We start from the raw sequence: 18,212 nt of genomic DNA on the forward strand, positions 1-18,212 counted from the left end.
GTTCACAGTGCTACTTACATTAGCTGCCTAATATTGATTGTTCATTATTATGAGCTGCAGACATTAAAATGCAATATTCCATTTTTTCGGCTCATAGTAAAGTATTTACTACACAAACAATACTGTGGTTTTCGTTTAGTTGAAAAGAAAGTAATTTAGAGAAATTTGATGTCAAAGTTAGCAGATTCTCACTGACCAGAAACGTGATGCGTAAAAGCTCATGAACGTACAAGTCACTGTGTTGTTAGTCTGCAGAGTGTACCGCTAATGCAAAACAATAACAATGGACTTTCTTTGTACTTCTCTTAAGAAAGTGAGCCATTTATTAACTTCAGTCTTGCAATAAACATGCAGCAACAAGAGAAAGAAATGGTTGTTAGAATTGTTCACACATGGCTACTTGAACTCATTTTGGTTGGCAGTTCTTCAATTACAAGTAAATTATGGTTACAAACCTGCCTCAACGACTGATCATATTTTGTAAGATTCGTTGCATTATAGGTCACTTTACATAGTCTGCGGTATGATATTGAGGTCTTGCCGCAATTCCAATACCTACCTTGTGAAAAATATCAACATTTCAGATATGTCTTCATTTGTTGTTGCAATTAATCGTGTTTGCAGTTAGTCTCAGTCAGTGGATGCAGTAATAATTGAATCCAAGAAATACAAAGCTCTGCGGGGTATGTCTTGCTGCCATAAAGTATAAGGCTTTCAGTAAGTCACAACTCCACAAAAGCAGATACACAAGCAATTGGAGCACCACAGAAAACATGCCTGATGGATTCCTTGTTACACATTTTAAGAGTTTCAAAAGAGAAAAATGCGATAACTTTTACCATCTCAGTAAAATATATACATGCTCACAATGCAAATCGTCCATACATGTTGTTATAGCTGGTGTCGTTTGTTTTGCTAAAGAGAACTACATCACACAGGACCTCCTTGTGTAGCAGCATACAACTATCTTTTGTAACATGATCTTTTTTTACTGCACTTATGGGATAAATCACAGCTGAAGCTAAACAATTGAGTATGCACATTATTAGAATAACAATTAGGCAATCGTGGCTAATGAGTTTAGGCATACTGTTATTAGGGAGACAACCTTTAGAGGGCCTCTGCGTAGACACTGACCTTGACGTGTTTTTGTAGACAGATTAACGAGAGTGGGCTACAGGGAGGTGTGCAAGGGGATGGCATTCGAGCACAATTGGCATGGATAATTTCAAATGGTATAGCAAACATGCCAAATATTCAAAGCATACTTCCAGCCTACCAATAAGGATGACTATCTCCATTAACAGAAGGCCCAAAAATGGAAGTAATCAGACTGTGCAAGAAGTATCGATCTAGTATAGCCCATTATTCTTCCAGAATCTTAATACATTTGAAATGGTTTAGAAAAAATCTCGAAATGTGAATTTTTTTGTATGTGTACATAACCCATCAGGTCATAGCATTTTTGTGCCTCCCCCCCCCCCCCTATCAGGACCGCTTGATATGTAAGTTTGCAGCAGGCCATTAAACATTGAGAGAAAAACCAAAAACATATACTAACTATCACAGTAAATGTAATGATAGTGTCTTGAATGCTGTGTATATCTTACCATAGGTGACTGGAATCATGCGCCCAACTGAAAATTGAGCCACAAAATGTGCTTGTACGTTTTATGAACTTCATTCAACATTAATTCTGGATACAGTATAGTATTTCATTTTAAATTCCAATGGCATTTAGAATGTCTGCATTGATAGGTCTTGCTTTCCTTATATAAAAATTCACACTGTTTCGATTTCGGCACACCGTGTGCGTCTTCATTTGATATTATGATGGCAAGTGTTTTCATAAATCTGCTTCACTCTTTTCCTTCATTCTGTGGCTTTATCGAATAATTGGTGTTAGTTGTTCATAAATGGCTAAAACATCTGGTAATTTAAGGAAAATGCATGAAATTAATAAATTGTGACAATGTTATGTCAATGCTCCTTGTCTTATGTTTATTATTAAAAAACTTTACTGTCGTTATATCTGGAATACACACTTCTAAAAGTTTTTCTGTCCCTTAAGAGTCTTTCTGGATATTCAATTAATAAAACTTTTCGAAAATAACCCACTTAAATATACACATGCAGTGACTATTTTCCAGCTGGAAATGTAATGGGAATTCCATATTTCATCAACTGTCACAATTTTTAAAATAATCTATTTGACTATTACAGCATTTTATACTCAGTAGAAAATTAGAGTATAAATGAAAAAAAAACATAATTGAAAGACATCGGCGCTGATTTGCCGTCTGCCCGCCGCCGGCCACCTGCCGGCGGGCCTGCTTTGATGACTGGCGGGCAAGCCTCGAGCCGTCTGTGGCCCGGCAGGGTTTCCGCGTGTGGTATGCCGACTTGCCGTCTGCCAAATCTACGGCGGCCCACCGGCGGCAGCCACCGTCGGGCCGACTTCGGCTTGCTTGCTGGGTGTTTAACTGGTTTATATGTCACAGATGCAGGTACGGGCAGAAGAGCAATGAGCTACAAGCAGCTTGCTATGGGGAATATTGTGGTAGATGGTCTGCCACCTGGTATTAGCTGTAAACGACTGTCCGCGTATGGAGTCCATGATCTGCAACAGTGGCGTAGCCAGGATTTTTTCAGTGGGGGGGCCTTGGGGGGCTTGAACATATCCTGGGGGGCTTGACCACTTTCTTGTTACTATCTAAGCGGAGCGCCACCATGGGTTGGCGCGCAGCGTACCGAGAACTTTTAGCTAAAAAGGCCTCCTAGATCGTTGGAAATGACACTTCCCAGGCCTTCTAAGCTGCTCTAAAGTTTTCTCAACATCCTTTTTTTTGAGATCCCATGTTTTGATATGGTCATCAAATAGTTTAGTGAAAAAGAAAAAAAAAACAATCTGGTATGTTACTTTGAAATATCATGACATATCTTTTGTGAGTTTGACACTGGCATTGACATTTTTCGACAAATATGCAAATTGCGCGTGGAAAATAAAGAAAGATTTACTGGGCTTTCAGCCAAGTAACATACTGAAATGACCGAACTATATTTCAAACTGACATCAAAGATTGCGTCTGAAATATTATTAGGGTGATAGACTGATTGGTCGGTAGTGGCGGAGCTAGAGGTATTGGTCGGGGGCGAGAATGGCCTGTAGGGGCGCTTTCGACACTATCTAAGTGGAGCGCCACCACAGGTTGGCGCAGAGCGTACAGAAATTTTTTGAGTAAAGATATTCCCTAGATCGCCGGAAATGACCCTTTCCGGGCCTCGCTAATTTGCAGATAAAGGAAGAATAAATATGTGTCATCGCCATTTGTGACAAGTCGGAAGTTTATATGGGTGTTGAAAGTACATGCGCTTCATCACAATCCCTGTGGTATCTTTGTGAGTGCTCATGTTTTCGAAAAAATAGATCAAAAACCCTGTACAGTTCTTGGAAAGAGTTTCGTACAACAGAATAAAGTGCCGATAAATTAAATACCATCGTACGTTAGAGCATTTTGTCAATAAACTTCACCAACAAAATGTGACAAATGTCAATTGGTAGATGAGAGTGCAATAAAAAAGTCAATAATCGCAAATAAGTAAAAAGTGCTAAAAAGCTGAAAAGGGCGCCAGCAGTACATTTGAGTCCGTCAGGGGTGGGGGGGGGCAACCGCCCCTGACTGTTTGGACGCTCCGCCACTGATGGCCGGTATTTCTCAGCGATAGTGTAGTCACCTTTCTTGAAAATATGTTTTTATTTAGCGGTTTTAAGAGCCTCAGGGTACGTCCCAGAAGTGAAAACCCGATTGAAAATGTAACAGGGTATCGAGGCAATGACGCGAGCAATGATGTGAGAAACATGTGTATGATGTCAGCATTTTTTTACCTTTTAACATCTTCTTTGGCATTCAAGTACCTGGAAACCACCTTTCTATAAGGGTATAGTATTGCTTACTATCTTGTTTGATCAGTTAATGTGCACTGGTTACAAGATACTGATTGGCTGTTTGTATAAGTATTTATTTGTATGTTAGGGATTATGGATATTTAAAAAAGAGTGACGGTGGTTAACATGTGTTTTCAGTACAGTGCGACTACTGTAGACTTCTCGGCCTATGCGCTATGTCACGTCAGGTTTTTCAGCAACTATAGCCTACTGCCGGTCCGCGGTCGAAGGGTCGTTCATGAGTGGTCATCATGGAGATTCGAGACCATTCAGACCAATGATATACTTTTCGCACATGCAATTTTTTTTGACACCCAAAATCCCAGTGGGGGGGGCAACAAGCTTTCAGGGGGGGCTATCGCAAGTGTTACCTTTCAGTGAGCAGATTCCTTTGCATTTTACATTGATCAATTGTTATAAAGCTAAGAAGGACAATTTGAACACTTATAAACATGATATGAGAGGAGGGGAAGCGGGGGGGGGGTGAGTGGACGAGAGGGTCTGGGTGTTTTTGCTGCAGAACTTCAGTGAAATTGTCACATGATACATGCTGGTAGGTACACACAATACCGGCTTGAAGGGAAATAATCACAATGAAATATATTCACTGAAATGGAGGAGGGAGGGTTCTGTCCATAATATAGATAGTGGTATGTTATAGTTACACCGCTACATAAACATTTTGACCTGGGCTAAGGGTACTTGCTGTTTTGTCGTCCTGTAATAGTGCTCATGACTGTACACATTTATATTGTCCATATATTGTTGTATATACTTATAGTGTGTGTAAGTTCTCGTGAGAACATAACATTGTAACCAATCAAATTTGTTTAATTTTCATTGGAAACATTCCTGCTTTTCCTCACAAGTTACTTCCAGCAATGCAACTAGAACTCCAGGTGCCAATTGCCTATCAGCAACTGAACATGATATGTAAAAACTTATATCGAACTTAAAGTTTGCTGATATAACATACTTTTTAATGATGTCTTTTGTTCGATTTTACAGCACAAGTCATTCTACTGACTGTCAATATCTAAACTTTTTGGTTTAAGTTGACCATTTGGTAAAAATTCTCTGGAGCAAAATGACTGTACTACACTCAGGCTAATTGTAGTTCTGCAGTTTTGTAGTGACCATGATCAGAATGTTAATATGTCGGCAGCAGAATTGCACATATCTAAGTTTAAAACAAAACACAAATATAATCAATTTTATATAATGTGCTCCCTCACTGTGTTGTTCTCTTTCTCTGTAATTTCTGTTTGCAGTGTCTGTGAGTGATGATAGTCAAATGCTAGATCAAGAACAAGGCTCTAGCAGTGATGAAGCTGTTCATCCATCCTACGACCAAGAGGGTTAGTGGTTAGGCTGTCATGTTCTACTTCATTTCTATCTTTATTGCAGTGGTTACAAAGTTCTTTGCTTATGCATGAAACAAGCTTTGCATTTCATCATTTTTGGTTTTGATGATAAACGTAACCTTTTTAGTTGTGATGCATGCATGTGTATGTGTTGTGAAGCAAAGCTTGTAAACACGATATCTCACAAAGAGAAGCGTGGACATATCTGATATATCGGTATCACATTAAGTGCAAGAACTCTTTTCATTTTGGTGGAGGTCAGAGGTTTTTTGGGGTCAGCAGAGGTCAAAATTGTAAAAACTTAAGACACAAGATATCTCTAAAGGAAACCTAAAGAACTATCTCATGTTTGATATGTGGATGAAATACATTAAATGAAAGTAGCCTTTCAGTTGGTGAAGGTAAAAGGTCAGTTGGGGTCAACAGGTTAAACTGTGAAAGCCATTTAAACATATCTCAAGCAGGGAAGCTTGGAGCTATTTCATACATGGTAAGTATAGGTGTATCACAATTATTTCAAGAAGAGTTTGGTGGAGGTCAAATGGATCAAGCTGTGAGGAATTGTCTATTTAATATCTCAACAGGTAGCTTGCTGCTAAATAATAAGCTAATATGTCACAATGTGTTCAAGAAGCTTATCGGTGGTTACATTAGGGCAGAAGCTTTCATTATGGATAGTATCTTATACATGCTTTCTCTGTCTTATTGAGATCTATTTATGTTGTACAGCCTCACCATGCACACAGTAGGTCAGATCGTTATAAAGGTCAGATTGTTATGCTATTGCTTATAAATCTTTCATCATTGATACCACAGTGCATTTGTGCCATCTGGTTCTTCTTTCATGTGAAATGTCAGATTTAATCACATGTTTTGTGAAGTGACATGCAAGGTGATATTTTACAAGGTCTTTATTTTGTGTCTATTATCTCCAAAAGTCATTGGAGTGACAAAGATTTTGTAGTATCTTAGGGGAGTATTTTTCACCATGACACTCAGGCAAACCCTTGTTAGTACTCAGTGTGCCAGTGAGCATTCCTATCCTAATAAGTGTTGATCGGCGTGTACAAGTAGGTTTAAAAAGCGACAAATGTCATGTACAGTGCATGATGTAATTCCCTATGTAATTGGTTTATTAAAACTAATGAGTCTCACATAAACATGCATGACTGAAATGAATCACATTAAAGCCATTTGAATTATGTCCTTCTTAAATGTGAATGGTACCATTACTTCCTGTCATTTAAAAATACATTGTGCTGAAAGAGCAAATTGTTTATTCTTTTTATCCCTTTCATCATCTCATTTCATTGGAAGTTACGAAGATTGTAACATCCCGATGCATGACTTTGCACTTTTGATGAAACTATGTATCATCTTCATATCTCCATAGGACCTTCAGTCATTCTACTTGACATATATAAAGACTTGTGGTCATGTTCAGAAAATACTGAGGAAGATGTGCGTGAAGAGGTGGAAGCAGGAGAAGAAAAAGAGCAGGAAGAAGAAGCAAGTGTGGTGACCCTCTTTCCATGGTATATTACACCTTAACCAACAATGTAGATGATTCTGTTGCTTTTAACAGATTTTTCAATGCTTGCATCTGTTGCACATTGTGGGTTCCTGCTTCTAGGGCATAGGCCTACTGATTTGAACATCATTCACAACTACTGTTGTTAAATGACTATGTTTACCATGCTAGTGAAGCGAACCGCGGATGGCGGGGGAAATTACCGGATTTAGGGTCCTTCGCTTCGAACTCATAAGTTATAAATGAGGATGCAAGAGTGTTCTTGCGTTGAAACAACGGCTGACGATTTATTGCAAACTCTACAAAATGATAATATACAAATGAAGAAGTCATGACAATATAAAATGGCTTGAACTTAAATGGCTTATTAAACTCTTTACTATCTTATTAAAATGTATCCTAACTCGGGGAAAACCTTAATTCAATACTATGACAAATGCACAGAACCTATGCTCAATCTGTGAAATATCAATAACATTTCCACACAAATACAATACTCAATACAATCATAGGCGTAGGAGCCTCATTTGATTTGGGGGGGCTGTAACGACTTGCCCGAAAAGTATCACCAATTTTTTTTTCGCGCGCTCCGCGCGCGTTCTACATGTTAATGTGCATATTATATAGGCATCAATCAGTTATTAAATCACCTGCCAATAACATAAAATCATTTTCTGTGTTATTACCCTTCTATATTGGTTAGAATTATTGGGGAAGTCGTTACAATAATAATGATAATAATAATAATATAAGTTTAACCATTGAAAAACACATTACAAATTCTTCTTCTTTCAGTAGATGCCAGTGGCGGAGCTAGGGGAATTGGTCAGGGGGGGGGGGAAGAGGGGCGCCACCACAGGTTGGCGCGGAGCGTACAGAAATTTTTGAGTAAAGATACTCCCTAGATCGCCGGAAATGACCCTTTCCTGGCCTTGCTAATTTGCAGATAAATGAAGAATAAATAGGTGTCATTCCATTTGTCAGAAAGTTGCACCAACAAAATGTGAAAAATGTCAATAGGTATTTGAGAGCGCAATAAAAAAAGTCAATAATCGCGAATAAGTAAAAAGTGGTAAAAAGCTGAAAAGGGCGCCAGTAGCCCATTTGAGTCCGTCAGGGGTCATCACCCCTCTGATGCTCTGCCACTGGTAGGTGCCCGAAAAATTCTCAGCATATTGCCCAAATTTTCACCAAAATATTTGTAAAACACATTGCAAATTATTCTTCTTTCAGTAGGTGCTCGAAAAATTCTCAGCATAGGCCTATTGCCCGAATTTTCACCAAAAAATTGAAAAACACATTGCAAATTATTATTCTTTCAGTAGATGCCCGAATAATTCTCAGCATATTGCCGAATTTTTACCAGAAAAAACCCAGAAAAACACATTGCATATTATTATTCTTCCAGTAGGTGCCCGAAAATTCTCAGCATATTGCCCGAATTTTTACCCAAAAAGTTTGTTGGGGGGGCTGCAGCCCCCCAGCCCCCCCCACCTCCTACGCCTATGAATACAATACTTGTAGTCTTGTACAATACTGTACAATAAGGTATAAAGTGTATAAAGAACAATGTATATAATCTGCATAAATAATACAAAACGTTTGCCAACAGGCGAGGACTTTTGGCACCTTCATAATGGTCAGTTGCCAGCTGCAACCCATTATAGGCATTTTCTACCTACTGTTCCTAGACAGCAGGAATTTCACCTCCTGAACCCACAACTCTCAAGAGACTTGTCACTCTGTAGCTATCCAAAATGGCTAAGATTAAAGGACAATCTCTGAGACAACTCTTTAGTTAACAACAGTAACAATAATGTTCAGGATACATTAAAATACAAATACGTATACGCTCTTTACACCACGAGCAGTACAATACTAAAATAAGGCACAATAATCAATAATAATCTTTCAATACAACTAAACTGTCAATTACACTGAACCAAGATGACAAACATCATTAAATAACTTTCTGTAATTGAAACCAACCTAACCGGTACTGTAATACTACAGTATAAAAGTACGCAATAACACCCACATGCTTAACAATAAACGCTACGAACCCATAGGACCAAGGTCCAAATACACAACCTAACATGTACTTTGTACAGTAAAGTACAACCTAGCCAAAGGGGCAACACTTAAAACTACAATACAATTAAATAACAATAAGGGTACGTACGGCATTTCAAAACAATAATATGTATTACTTAATCTCTTACTATACTGAAGTCAACTCGCTCGCGGATAACAATAACTCTCCACGCTCGCGGACATCGAGGAACGGACATCCAGACTCGATCAACTTTAGCCAGCTCGCTATAAGGTGGATCCGCCATCTTGGAAAAACCAGTGGCTTCGAGCCTGAAGCCGAACCATCCAAAACCTGAGGCATCCTGCCTCTAAAAAGGTGGACATCTCCTCACAGACCCCAGGCAGTACAGATATAGGTATTATAGTGGTAATTAACGATCCAGAGTAATGAATATTAACAAAATATGAAAGGGATAACGAGGCGAACCCCGGAGCTCTGCAGAGACGCTGCTCGCCATTAAAACGGCGTATACAGAACTGAAGAACAACTAACGCTACAAACTGGCTATTACGTAATACATGTAAATACTCAAAAGGTGCATACATAAGTTATAAATGAGGATGCAAGAGTGTTCTTGCGTTGAATCAACGGCTGACGATTTATTGCAATTTCTACAAAATGATAATATACAAATGAAGAATAAGTCATGACACATGACAATATAAAATGGCTTGAACTTATATGGCTTTAATAAACTCTTTACTATCTTATTAAAATCTATCCTACTCGGGGAAAAATTTATACTCTTCTATGCTCGCCATTAAAACGGCGTATACAGAACTGAAGAAATACACGTGCAAACAACTAACGCTACAAACCTGCTATTACGTAATCCATGTAAATACTCAAAGGCTGCATACAACAAAATTTCACTTTACTACACTAGTAAAAGTATATTTTGTTTCAGCTGATTTCTTCACGGTGGAGAAGGTCCTGAAGAAGAGGCAGAAGAAGGGAAAAACTGAGTATCTGGTCACGTGGCAGGGTACTCTTCAAAATTTAATCAATGGGTAGATGCAGGGAGTATCTCAAAGGAAGCCCTGGATATGTATTAAGGCAAACTAGGTATTAAAATTGGCATTTAAATTTGTATGTACTAGGAGGATCATTTGTTGGATGATGTTGAATCACCTATGACCTATTCCTGGCCAGAGCTTAAGTTACACATCATTTTGAAGTTTACCTGTTCTGTAATTTTCATTACCAGCCATCACAGGTGAGGAGTTACGCTTGGTGGAAAATGGACTAAATGTCAGACGAGGCAACATCATGTCAAAATAAAGGGTAGGTCTATCCAAACCCACATCAATCCGCTTCATCAGGATCCCTTCCTGTCATCGTTGCCAATGTATGTTATTTCCTAAAAGTGACCAAGGGGAAATTTCCGGTCGGGCAAAGGTCAATACTGCCCTTAACTGGGATCTTTTATACCCACCTCCTCGATTTACATACTTACGTAATCGATGCACACTTACGTATCGATGCATACTTACGCATTATGTGAGGTACACATGCTTCATTCCTCTCCTGGTTCAGGAAGATGTCGCATGTGTTTACTATAGTAGACCCTTAGTATGAAAGTATTCTAAATGTTTTATATAGGTATTAAGGAACTAGATATTGTAATTGTATATCTCTTTTAATATTGTGTTATACAGATATGCCTTTAATGTGATTTACTGTATGCTTGTACCTGTTATTATTATTGCCGTATTTGATGTTTGCTTATTTGTAAGAGTATCTGGAGTTAAAGTATTATCTTCTTTAGAGTATCTCTCCAGAGGTTATTACTTTGTTGGTATTCTAAACATTCTCCAGAAAGCTGCCGTAAACCCCAGAAAGCCGCCGTAAACCGCAGAAAGCCGCAGTTAACCCCTGTACACCGCAGTTTGTCGTGCGGTTGGTTTTGCCTGGTAACGATTGTAAGTTAAGTTATAATTATCAAGAATGTAATTGTCGTCAATCTTTCTCTATGTCTTGTTTCATGTTACCAAATGTTATTTGTTGTACTTCTTTCTTTTGTGCATTTTTTATAAGGAGAAATATAATGCTTTATCATGTTATTATTGATTTGTGCAAATTCATGTTTGTTTCACAAATGTTTGTATATTGATGTTTTGATATCTTTTCTTTATAGTTTTCACCCTGGTCCTGTTGAGCCACGCATGAAATAAATGGGTTAAAACCTACGACACCTGGTTCAGCTTCATTGAGCGTCGTCTTGGTGACAGTGAAATAATTGTTGGGTTTTGACAACTGGAAGTCCTGTATATCCTCCGCCGTCCGGTATCCAGCCGTTGTTATTCACCTTTCCTGTCGTCTACAAACCCACCAATTCCTGTCGTATATAAGCTCGATCACCATCGTATTCCAGTAACAGAAATAGTGTACCACGTGCCTAATTCCCGTAGCACCAATGTAATCGTCGTCTGATGACTCATGGAAGACCTAAAGACTGTCAGGACTTCAGCAAAGAGGGCTGCTACGATGCAGATTAGTCGTGTCAGGCAGTATATCGCGGAAGGTAACGTGGACATTAACGATCATGTAATTTTATTGAAAGATCTTTTTAAAGTGTTTACGTTGGCCCATGACAAGTACCACAAGACGCTTACTGTTGAGAAGGATGTTGACGAGAGTGACGACTATTTTTGTGAAAAGCAGAAAGATTTCATTTCCGCTTTAAATTTAGTTAAAGATGCATTGAATTCTGCTGTAGAGGATCAATCCCTTACGGATAATCCAAAAGCAGATTTATTTTGTAAAGAATTTCTACATTTATTGAATATACCTAAGGTAGAGCTGCAAATATTTCATGGCGATCCAGTACATTATCATCAATTCATAAAGGCTTTCGAGGCTAATGTTGATAAGATATGTGAGGACAACGATTCAAAGTTGTCTAGATTAATGCAATATACATCAGGCTCTGCTAAAGAGGCCATTAGGAGTTGCCAGTTAGTTGGAGGAAGTAGCGGTTATGCTAAAGCTAGGTTCATATTAGAAAACCGGTTTGGAAATCGCACCTATAGTTACTGAGGGGTTAATACGTGAGTTAAGGTTGCAAGTAAGACTTCCGCAAGACATACAACAGTTAGCTGATGATATGCAAAACGCATTCCTTGTACTTTCAGAGTTAAAAACTATGAAGGAGGTTGATTCTCAAGCAGTCCTTATCGAAATAGTTGCCAGGTTTCCTAACTATGTGCATTTGAGATGGAAAATATATGCATTGAAGGCCAAATGGGCCGATGGTTGTTATCCAGGGTTTAAAGAATTTATTGAATACACAGGTGAAATCGCCAGAAATCCCAGTTTATGTCGACGTGTATCTCCAACGTTCAGATAAGTGTAAACGTGAACAAAGGAGTACTTCTAGCAGCTATTCTATCTCTTTGTCTAAGTCCAATACGTGTACTGGTGAAAGTGCCCAGGCAGTAAAACCTGGAACGTACGCTAGGGCTGAACCTCGTTGTGTACTATGTGAATAAGCACACTGTCTGTGGCATTGTGATAGTTTAAACAATTGCGCCCTAGAGAGAGAGATTGATTGATGTAATTAGGCATAAGTTGTGTCATAACTGCCTTTGTGCCTCTCATAACACTAGTGATTGTGGCAAGCGCTCTGTTTGTAGTGTGCGAGGTTGTGGTAGGAAACATACCATGTACATTCATTGCGATGATAATACTGTAAATTCTTCACCCGATGTTGAGGTTTCTAATGCAAGCTTTCCACGTAGCAAAAGTATGTATATGCCTTTTAGTTCAGGTAACCATGAACAGTTTGTGTGATGCATTTATATTGTTAGATAGTGCATCCAGTAATTCATTTTGTTCCCATGCATTGGTCAACCAATTAGGAATCACTGTTAATTCTTATCAATTTGAGCTTAGAATGTTGAACTCTTCAGGTATTCAGCAATCCGAAATGGTGGACCTGTCCTTGTCTTCTAAATCGGGTGAAATCTTAAAATTATCTGCCGTTTACGTAGTTGAAGAAATACCAGTTAAGAATTCTGTAGTCGATCTGGAATGTTATTCCCATCTTAGTGGTATCGGTCCCCTGTCTGCTTATCAAAGTAATGATATCACAGTGGACATACTGATAGGTCAATATAATACTGAAGCACTTGTGCCATTGGAGGTTAGGCGGTTTAATGTACGTTACATATTTGGTTGGAATCTTAATTGACAATCTTCCATCAGCCTCCCGAGTCGTAAGATAATTTCAAATTTTATATCTACTTTGACTATTCAGAGTGATGTTTCTCGTTTGTGGGAAATAGAGAATGCAGGTTTGGATCTCACGTCATGGTCATACGAGGATAAGTTGGTGATATCTTTGTGGGACAAAGAGCACAGGAAAGTGGATGGTCACCATGAACTTCCCATTCCTTGGAGGGACAGGTCGGAGACCCTCCCAAGTTATTTTGTTGTTGCCAAAACTAGGTTAGACTCGCTGTACAAGAAACTTATTAGGAACGGCTTGTATGATAGGTATAACGCTGAAATTGTGAAACTTGTAGATAACTGTTATGCAGAGGAAGTTCTAGATTTTGGTACTAGTAGTGAGAGCAGGGCTTTAGGTATAAAGTGTATGGTTTCCCGCGATGAGTTCTTCTTCGCCCTGGAGAAAGATTTTGGTACTGGCTTGTTGTTAACCAGGAGGAGAATACTTTGTATAGTTTCGTCAATTTTCGATCTGCTAGGCTTGATAAGTCCTGTAGTCCTTTCAGGCAAGCTCCTTTTCCAGGAAGCTACAGCCCGTGGGTTGTCGTAGGATGAAGAGATACCCCCTGATCTTGTAAGGGCTTGGAACTCCTGGGTTCAGTTGTTGTCTTCTGTTAGTCGTTTGAGAGTACCTCGTTGTATAAAGCCTTGTTCCTTTGATGATGCCTTCATCAAACTTCATCATTTTTCAGATGCTAGCTCTAAAGGTTATGGCTGATGCTGTTATGTATGTTGTGTAAATAGAAAAGGAGAAATTCATGTACAGTTAGTCATGAGTAAGAGTAAAGTTGCTCCTTTAAAGCTACGTACTATACCTCGTTTAGAGCTACAAGCTGCTGTATTAGCCGTAAAGGTTGATTCTCTATTGCGAAGGGAGTTAGCTCTTGAACTCGCCAAGTTGTATTTTTTGGACAGATTCAGAAATTGTCTTGGAGTACATTCACAATAATAGCAGAAGATTCCATGTTTTTGTAGGCAATAGGATTAGTCTAATCAGGGAGATCAGCGACCCGCAACAGTGGTTCCATATTGAAACTAAAGCTAACCCAGCTGATCTAGTTACTAGAAGTTGTTTCTTCTCAAAGTTTTATAGCAGTAGATGGTGTAACGGTCCTGACAAGTTGTGTCGATGCAAGAATGTTGGCAAACTGCTAAACTTAATTCGCTCGTCATAACTGATGACAATCCTGAAGTCAAAGGGACGGACGTCACCGTGGGGAATACAACTATTACTGGTCATGTGTCCCCTTTAAGTTAAGTGTTGTTGAAGATTCAGGTGAGCCATTATGTAGGCTAATGAATCATTATTCTTTATGGTTTAAAAATGAGGGGGGTTTAGCGTGGTTCTTGCGTCTTGTGCGATTTTTTAAGGGACATATGCCTTTAGGCAGAATATCTGTCCAAGAAGTTCGTCGAGCAGGAGATATCCTCCTCCGTAAGAATCAGTCTACTAGTTTCTGTTCTGAGTTAAAAAGGTTAAGTCAGGGTAAGGCTGTCAGAGCATCTAGTTCCCTTAAAACGTTAACTCTGTTTCTGGATGGTGAAGGGCTTCTCAGGGTAGGTGGCCGTTTGAGTTCGACAGCAAACACCCGTGTATAATCTCAGGTAGACATCCTATTGCTGAGTCTATTGTTAAGGATGTACACAGTATTGCCCATTTTGGTATTGAGTTGGTGCTAAGTATTGTAAGGAATGATTTTTGGGTTACTAAGGGAAGGCCGTTGGTCAAGAGGATTCTCAGGGCTTGTGTCACGTGTCGACGTTTGTATTCTAAGCCATGTGTACAACAAATGGCAAATTTGCCTAGGGAAAGGATTGCGGCTAATGTAGCCCCCTTTATCCATGTGGGCATTGATGTGTTTGGGTCGTATTACGTTAAATTTGGCCGTTCTGAAGTCAAGCGTTATGGCTGGTTGTTCACTTGTTTAACAGTCAGGGCTGTCCATATTGAAAAGTTGGACTCATTAGATAGTGAGTCCTTCTTGAATGGATTTAGGCGATTTGTGGCACGTAGAGGGTGTCCAGAAACCATATTTTTAGATAATGGCACTAATTTTATTGGGGGTGAGGCGGAGTTGAGACGGGGCATGAGAGACCTCTCCAATAAGGTAATACATGCTTATGCAGTAAAGGAGAAGTTTGATTGGCTTCTTATTTCCCCTACTGCTTCTCATATGGGGGGAGCCTGGGAACGCATGGCGGGTGTAATTAAAAGAGAGTCATGGCTGCTATCCTCCCTAGTACTGTGAGGCTTACAGATGAGATTTTGGGGACTTTGTTTGCGAAGTCGAAAGCATTGTTAATGGTCGTCTGTTGACAAAACTCAGCGATGACCCTCGTGACCCTATGCCTCTTACTCGCAACCATTTGTTGTTATTGAGACATGGTCCTAGCATTTCGCCGGGCAAGTTTGAAAATGTTGACCGTTTCCGTCGCCGCTGGAGGCATGTCCAGCACCTAGCTAACCAATTCTGGCGCAAGTAGTTAAAATTATATCTACCTGAATTGCAAAAGAGGTCTAAGTGGACGGGGGTCACAGATAATCTGGCAGTTGGTGACTTGGTTTTAATCTTAGATGAAATGACTCCCCGTAACCTCTGGCCGTTGACGCTGGTTGTTAGTGTTAACTGTAGTAGAGATGGGTTAGTTAGGTCGGTAAGAGTTAAGACTAGGACTACCGAGCTGGTTCGTCCTATTACTAAGATTGTTTTACTTGAATCTGCATTCTCATCTTCTTAAGTGTTTGCACGCATTATCTTTGAAATTCCATGTAAATATAGTTTTTTTTTATTTTTTTATCTTCGTTATTGAACTGTCAGGTTTATAGTTGTTTACTTGGTATAGAAGCTTTACGTCACAATTTTGATTGCAAAAGCTGTTATGGAATTTTAATGTACATCGATGGGGTGGTTTAGGTATTGTAGGCATTCTTATACTTGAATGTGACGCATTCCAGTGGGGGAGTGTCATCGTTGCGGATGTATGTTATTTCCTAAGACTGACCAATGCACAAAAGGAAGAAGTATAACAAATAACATTTGGTAACATGAAACAAAACATAGAGAATTACATTCTTGATAATTATAACTTATCTTACAATCGTTATCTGGCAAAATCAACCGCACGACAAACTGCGGTGTACAGGGGTTTACGGTGGCTTTCTGGGATTTACGGCGGTTTTCTGGAGAATGTATAGAATACCAACAAAAGTAATAACCTCTCGAGAGATACTCTACGAAGATAATAATTTAACTCCAGATACTCTTACTAATAAGCAAACAACAAATACACGAAGAGGCAATAATAACAGTCACAAGCATACAGCAAATCACATTAAAGGAATACCTTATAAACATAAGGAGAAATATAATGCTTTATTATGTTACTATTGATTTGTACAAATTCATATGTTTGTTTCACCAATGTTTGTATATTGATGTTTTGATACCTTAATTACCTTTACTTTATAGTTTTCACAGTGGTCCTGTTGAGCCATATATTTTGTATATTTGTATTTGTGAAAAGATGCATGGAAAAATGAGGACATTTTCTAATGGGCGGGGGAGTGAAGTAAGAGTTGACGTTATGTCATGTTAATTGTCTATATGTGCAACTGTAGCATTTTGCATGTTAGAAGTATTTTAGACAGCTGCTGTGTATGTCAATGTTATTTCTGTTGTGTGTATGTTAATTAGTTGCAGTATAGCAGCTGTAATTTTTAGTAGTTTCGAGGGCATTCGATTGCCAGGTCTTGAGTGAAACAGATGTGCTAAATGCACGCAACTCATCGTGTATGCTTCCTCTTTTTCTCCAAGCATTTCTCCGCAGGAAAGCCCTCATAATTATATACATACAAGGACCCATTATAACGCCCTAACGACGCCTTTTACAACAGTTTTATAGTCAAATACGAGTTAGGGTATTAGTTGATGTACAGTATCGATTGAATGTGCAGTACCGTTAAAGTCGGTAACGATCAATCGAATGTTAGACCCATCAATCAAATGTACGACATCGTTCAATCGAATGTGCTGTACCGATCAATCGAATGTTCGACACCGATCAATCGAATATTCGACACCGATCAATCTAATGTTCGACACCGATCAATCGAAATTGGGACACCTAATAATGGAATGTTCGACACCGATCAATCAAATGTGCGGCACCGATCAATCGTATGATCCACACCGATCAATCGAATGTTCGACACCCATCAATGGAATGTGTGGCACCCATCAATCGAATGTTCGACAGCTATTAATCGAAATTTCGACACCGATTAATCGAATATGCAACACCCATCAATCGAATGTTCGACACCGATCAATCAAATGTGCGGCACCGATCAATCAAATATGCGATACCCATCAATCAAATATTCGACACCGATCAATCGAATGTTCGACACCGATCAATCGAATATTCGACACCCATCAATCGAATGTGCGACACCTATCAATCGAATGTTCGGTAACGATCAATCGAATGTTAGACCCATCAATCGATGTGCGACACCTATTAATCGAATTTTCAACACCGATTAATCGAATATGCGACAACCATCAATCGAATGTGCAGCACCGATCAATCGAATGAGCAACACTGATCAATCGAATGTGCGGCACTGATCGATCGAATGTTCGACACACAGATCAATCGAATGTTCGACACCGATCAATGGAATGTTCGACACCGATCAATCGAATGTGACACACCGATCAATCGAATGTTCGGCACCGATCAATCGAATATGCTGCACCGATCAATCGAATGTACGACACCGATCAATGGAATGTTCGACACCCATCATTCGAATGTTCGACATCGATCAATCAAATGTGCGACACCGATCAATGGAATGTGCAACACCGATCAATCGAATGTTCGAAACCGATCAATCGAATGTGCGACACCTATAAATGGAATATTCGGCACCGATCCATCGAATATGCAGCACCGATCAATCGCATGTGCGGCACTGATCGATCGAATGTTCGACACCGATCAATCGAATGTTCGACACCGATCAATCGAATGTGCGAC

At 39.3% G+C, this 18,212-nt stretch overlaps 1 protein-coding gene across 4 annotated transcripts in view; it reads left to right on the forward strand.

Moving 5' to 3' along the window:
• LOC139959354 (uncharacterized) overlaps positions 1-16,949 on the forward strand; it is a 91,266-nt gene extending 74,317 nt beyond the window's left edge. For 3 of the 4 annotated variants that reach the window (XM_071956860.1, XM_071956861.1, XM_071956859.1), the window contains 5 exons: positions 5,218-5,304; positions 6,704-6,845; positions 10,144-10,220; positions 10,755-10,858; positions 11,074-16,949. In XM_071956860.1, the coding sequence (XP_071812961.1) occupies positions 5,218-5,304; positions 6,704-6,845; positions 10,144-10,156 (242 nt within the window). In that variant the 3' untranslated portion in view covers positions 10,157-10,220; positions 10,755-10,858; positions 11,074-16,949. The remainder of the gene's footprint in view (positions 1-5,217; positions 5,305-6,703; positions 6,846-10,143; positions 10,221-10,754; positions 10,859-11,073) is intronic. The other variant, XM_071956862.1, reaches the window with a different exon arrangement.
• Positions 16,950-18,212: the final 1,263 nt, after the last annotated feature.

The sequence above is a fragment of the Apostichopus japonicus genome, chromosome 19 (assembly GCF_037975245.1).
Source record: "Apostichopus japonicus isolate 1M-3 chromosome 19, ASM3797524v1, whole genome shotgun sequence".
Classification (NCBI taxonomy): domain Eukaryota; kingdom Metazoa; phylum Echinodermata; class Holothuroidea; order Aspidochirotida; family Stichopodidae; genus Apostichopus; species Apostichopus japonicus.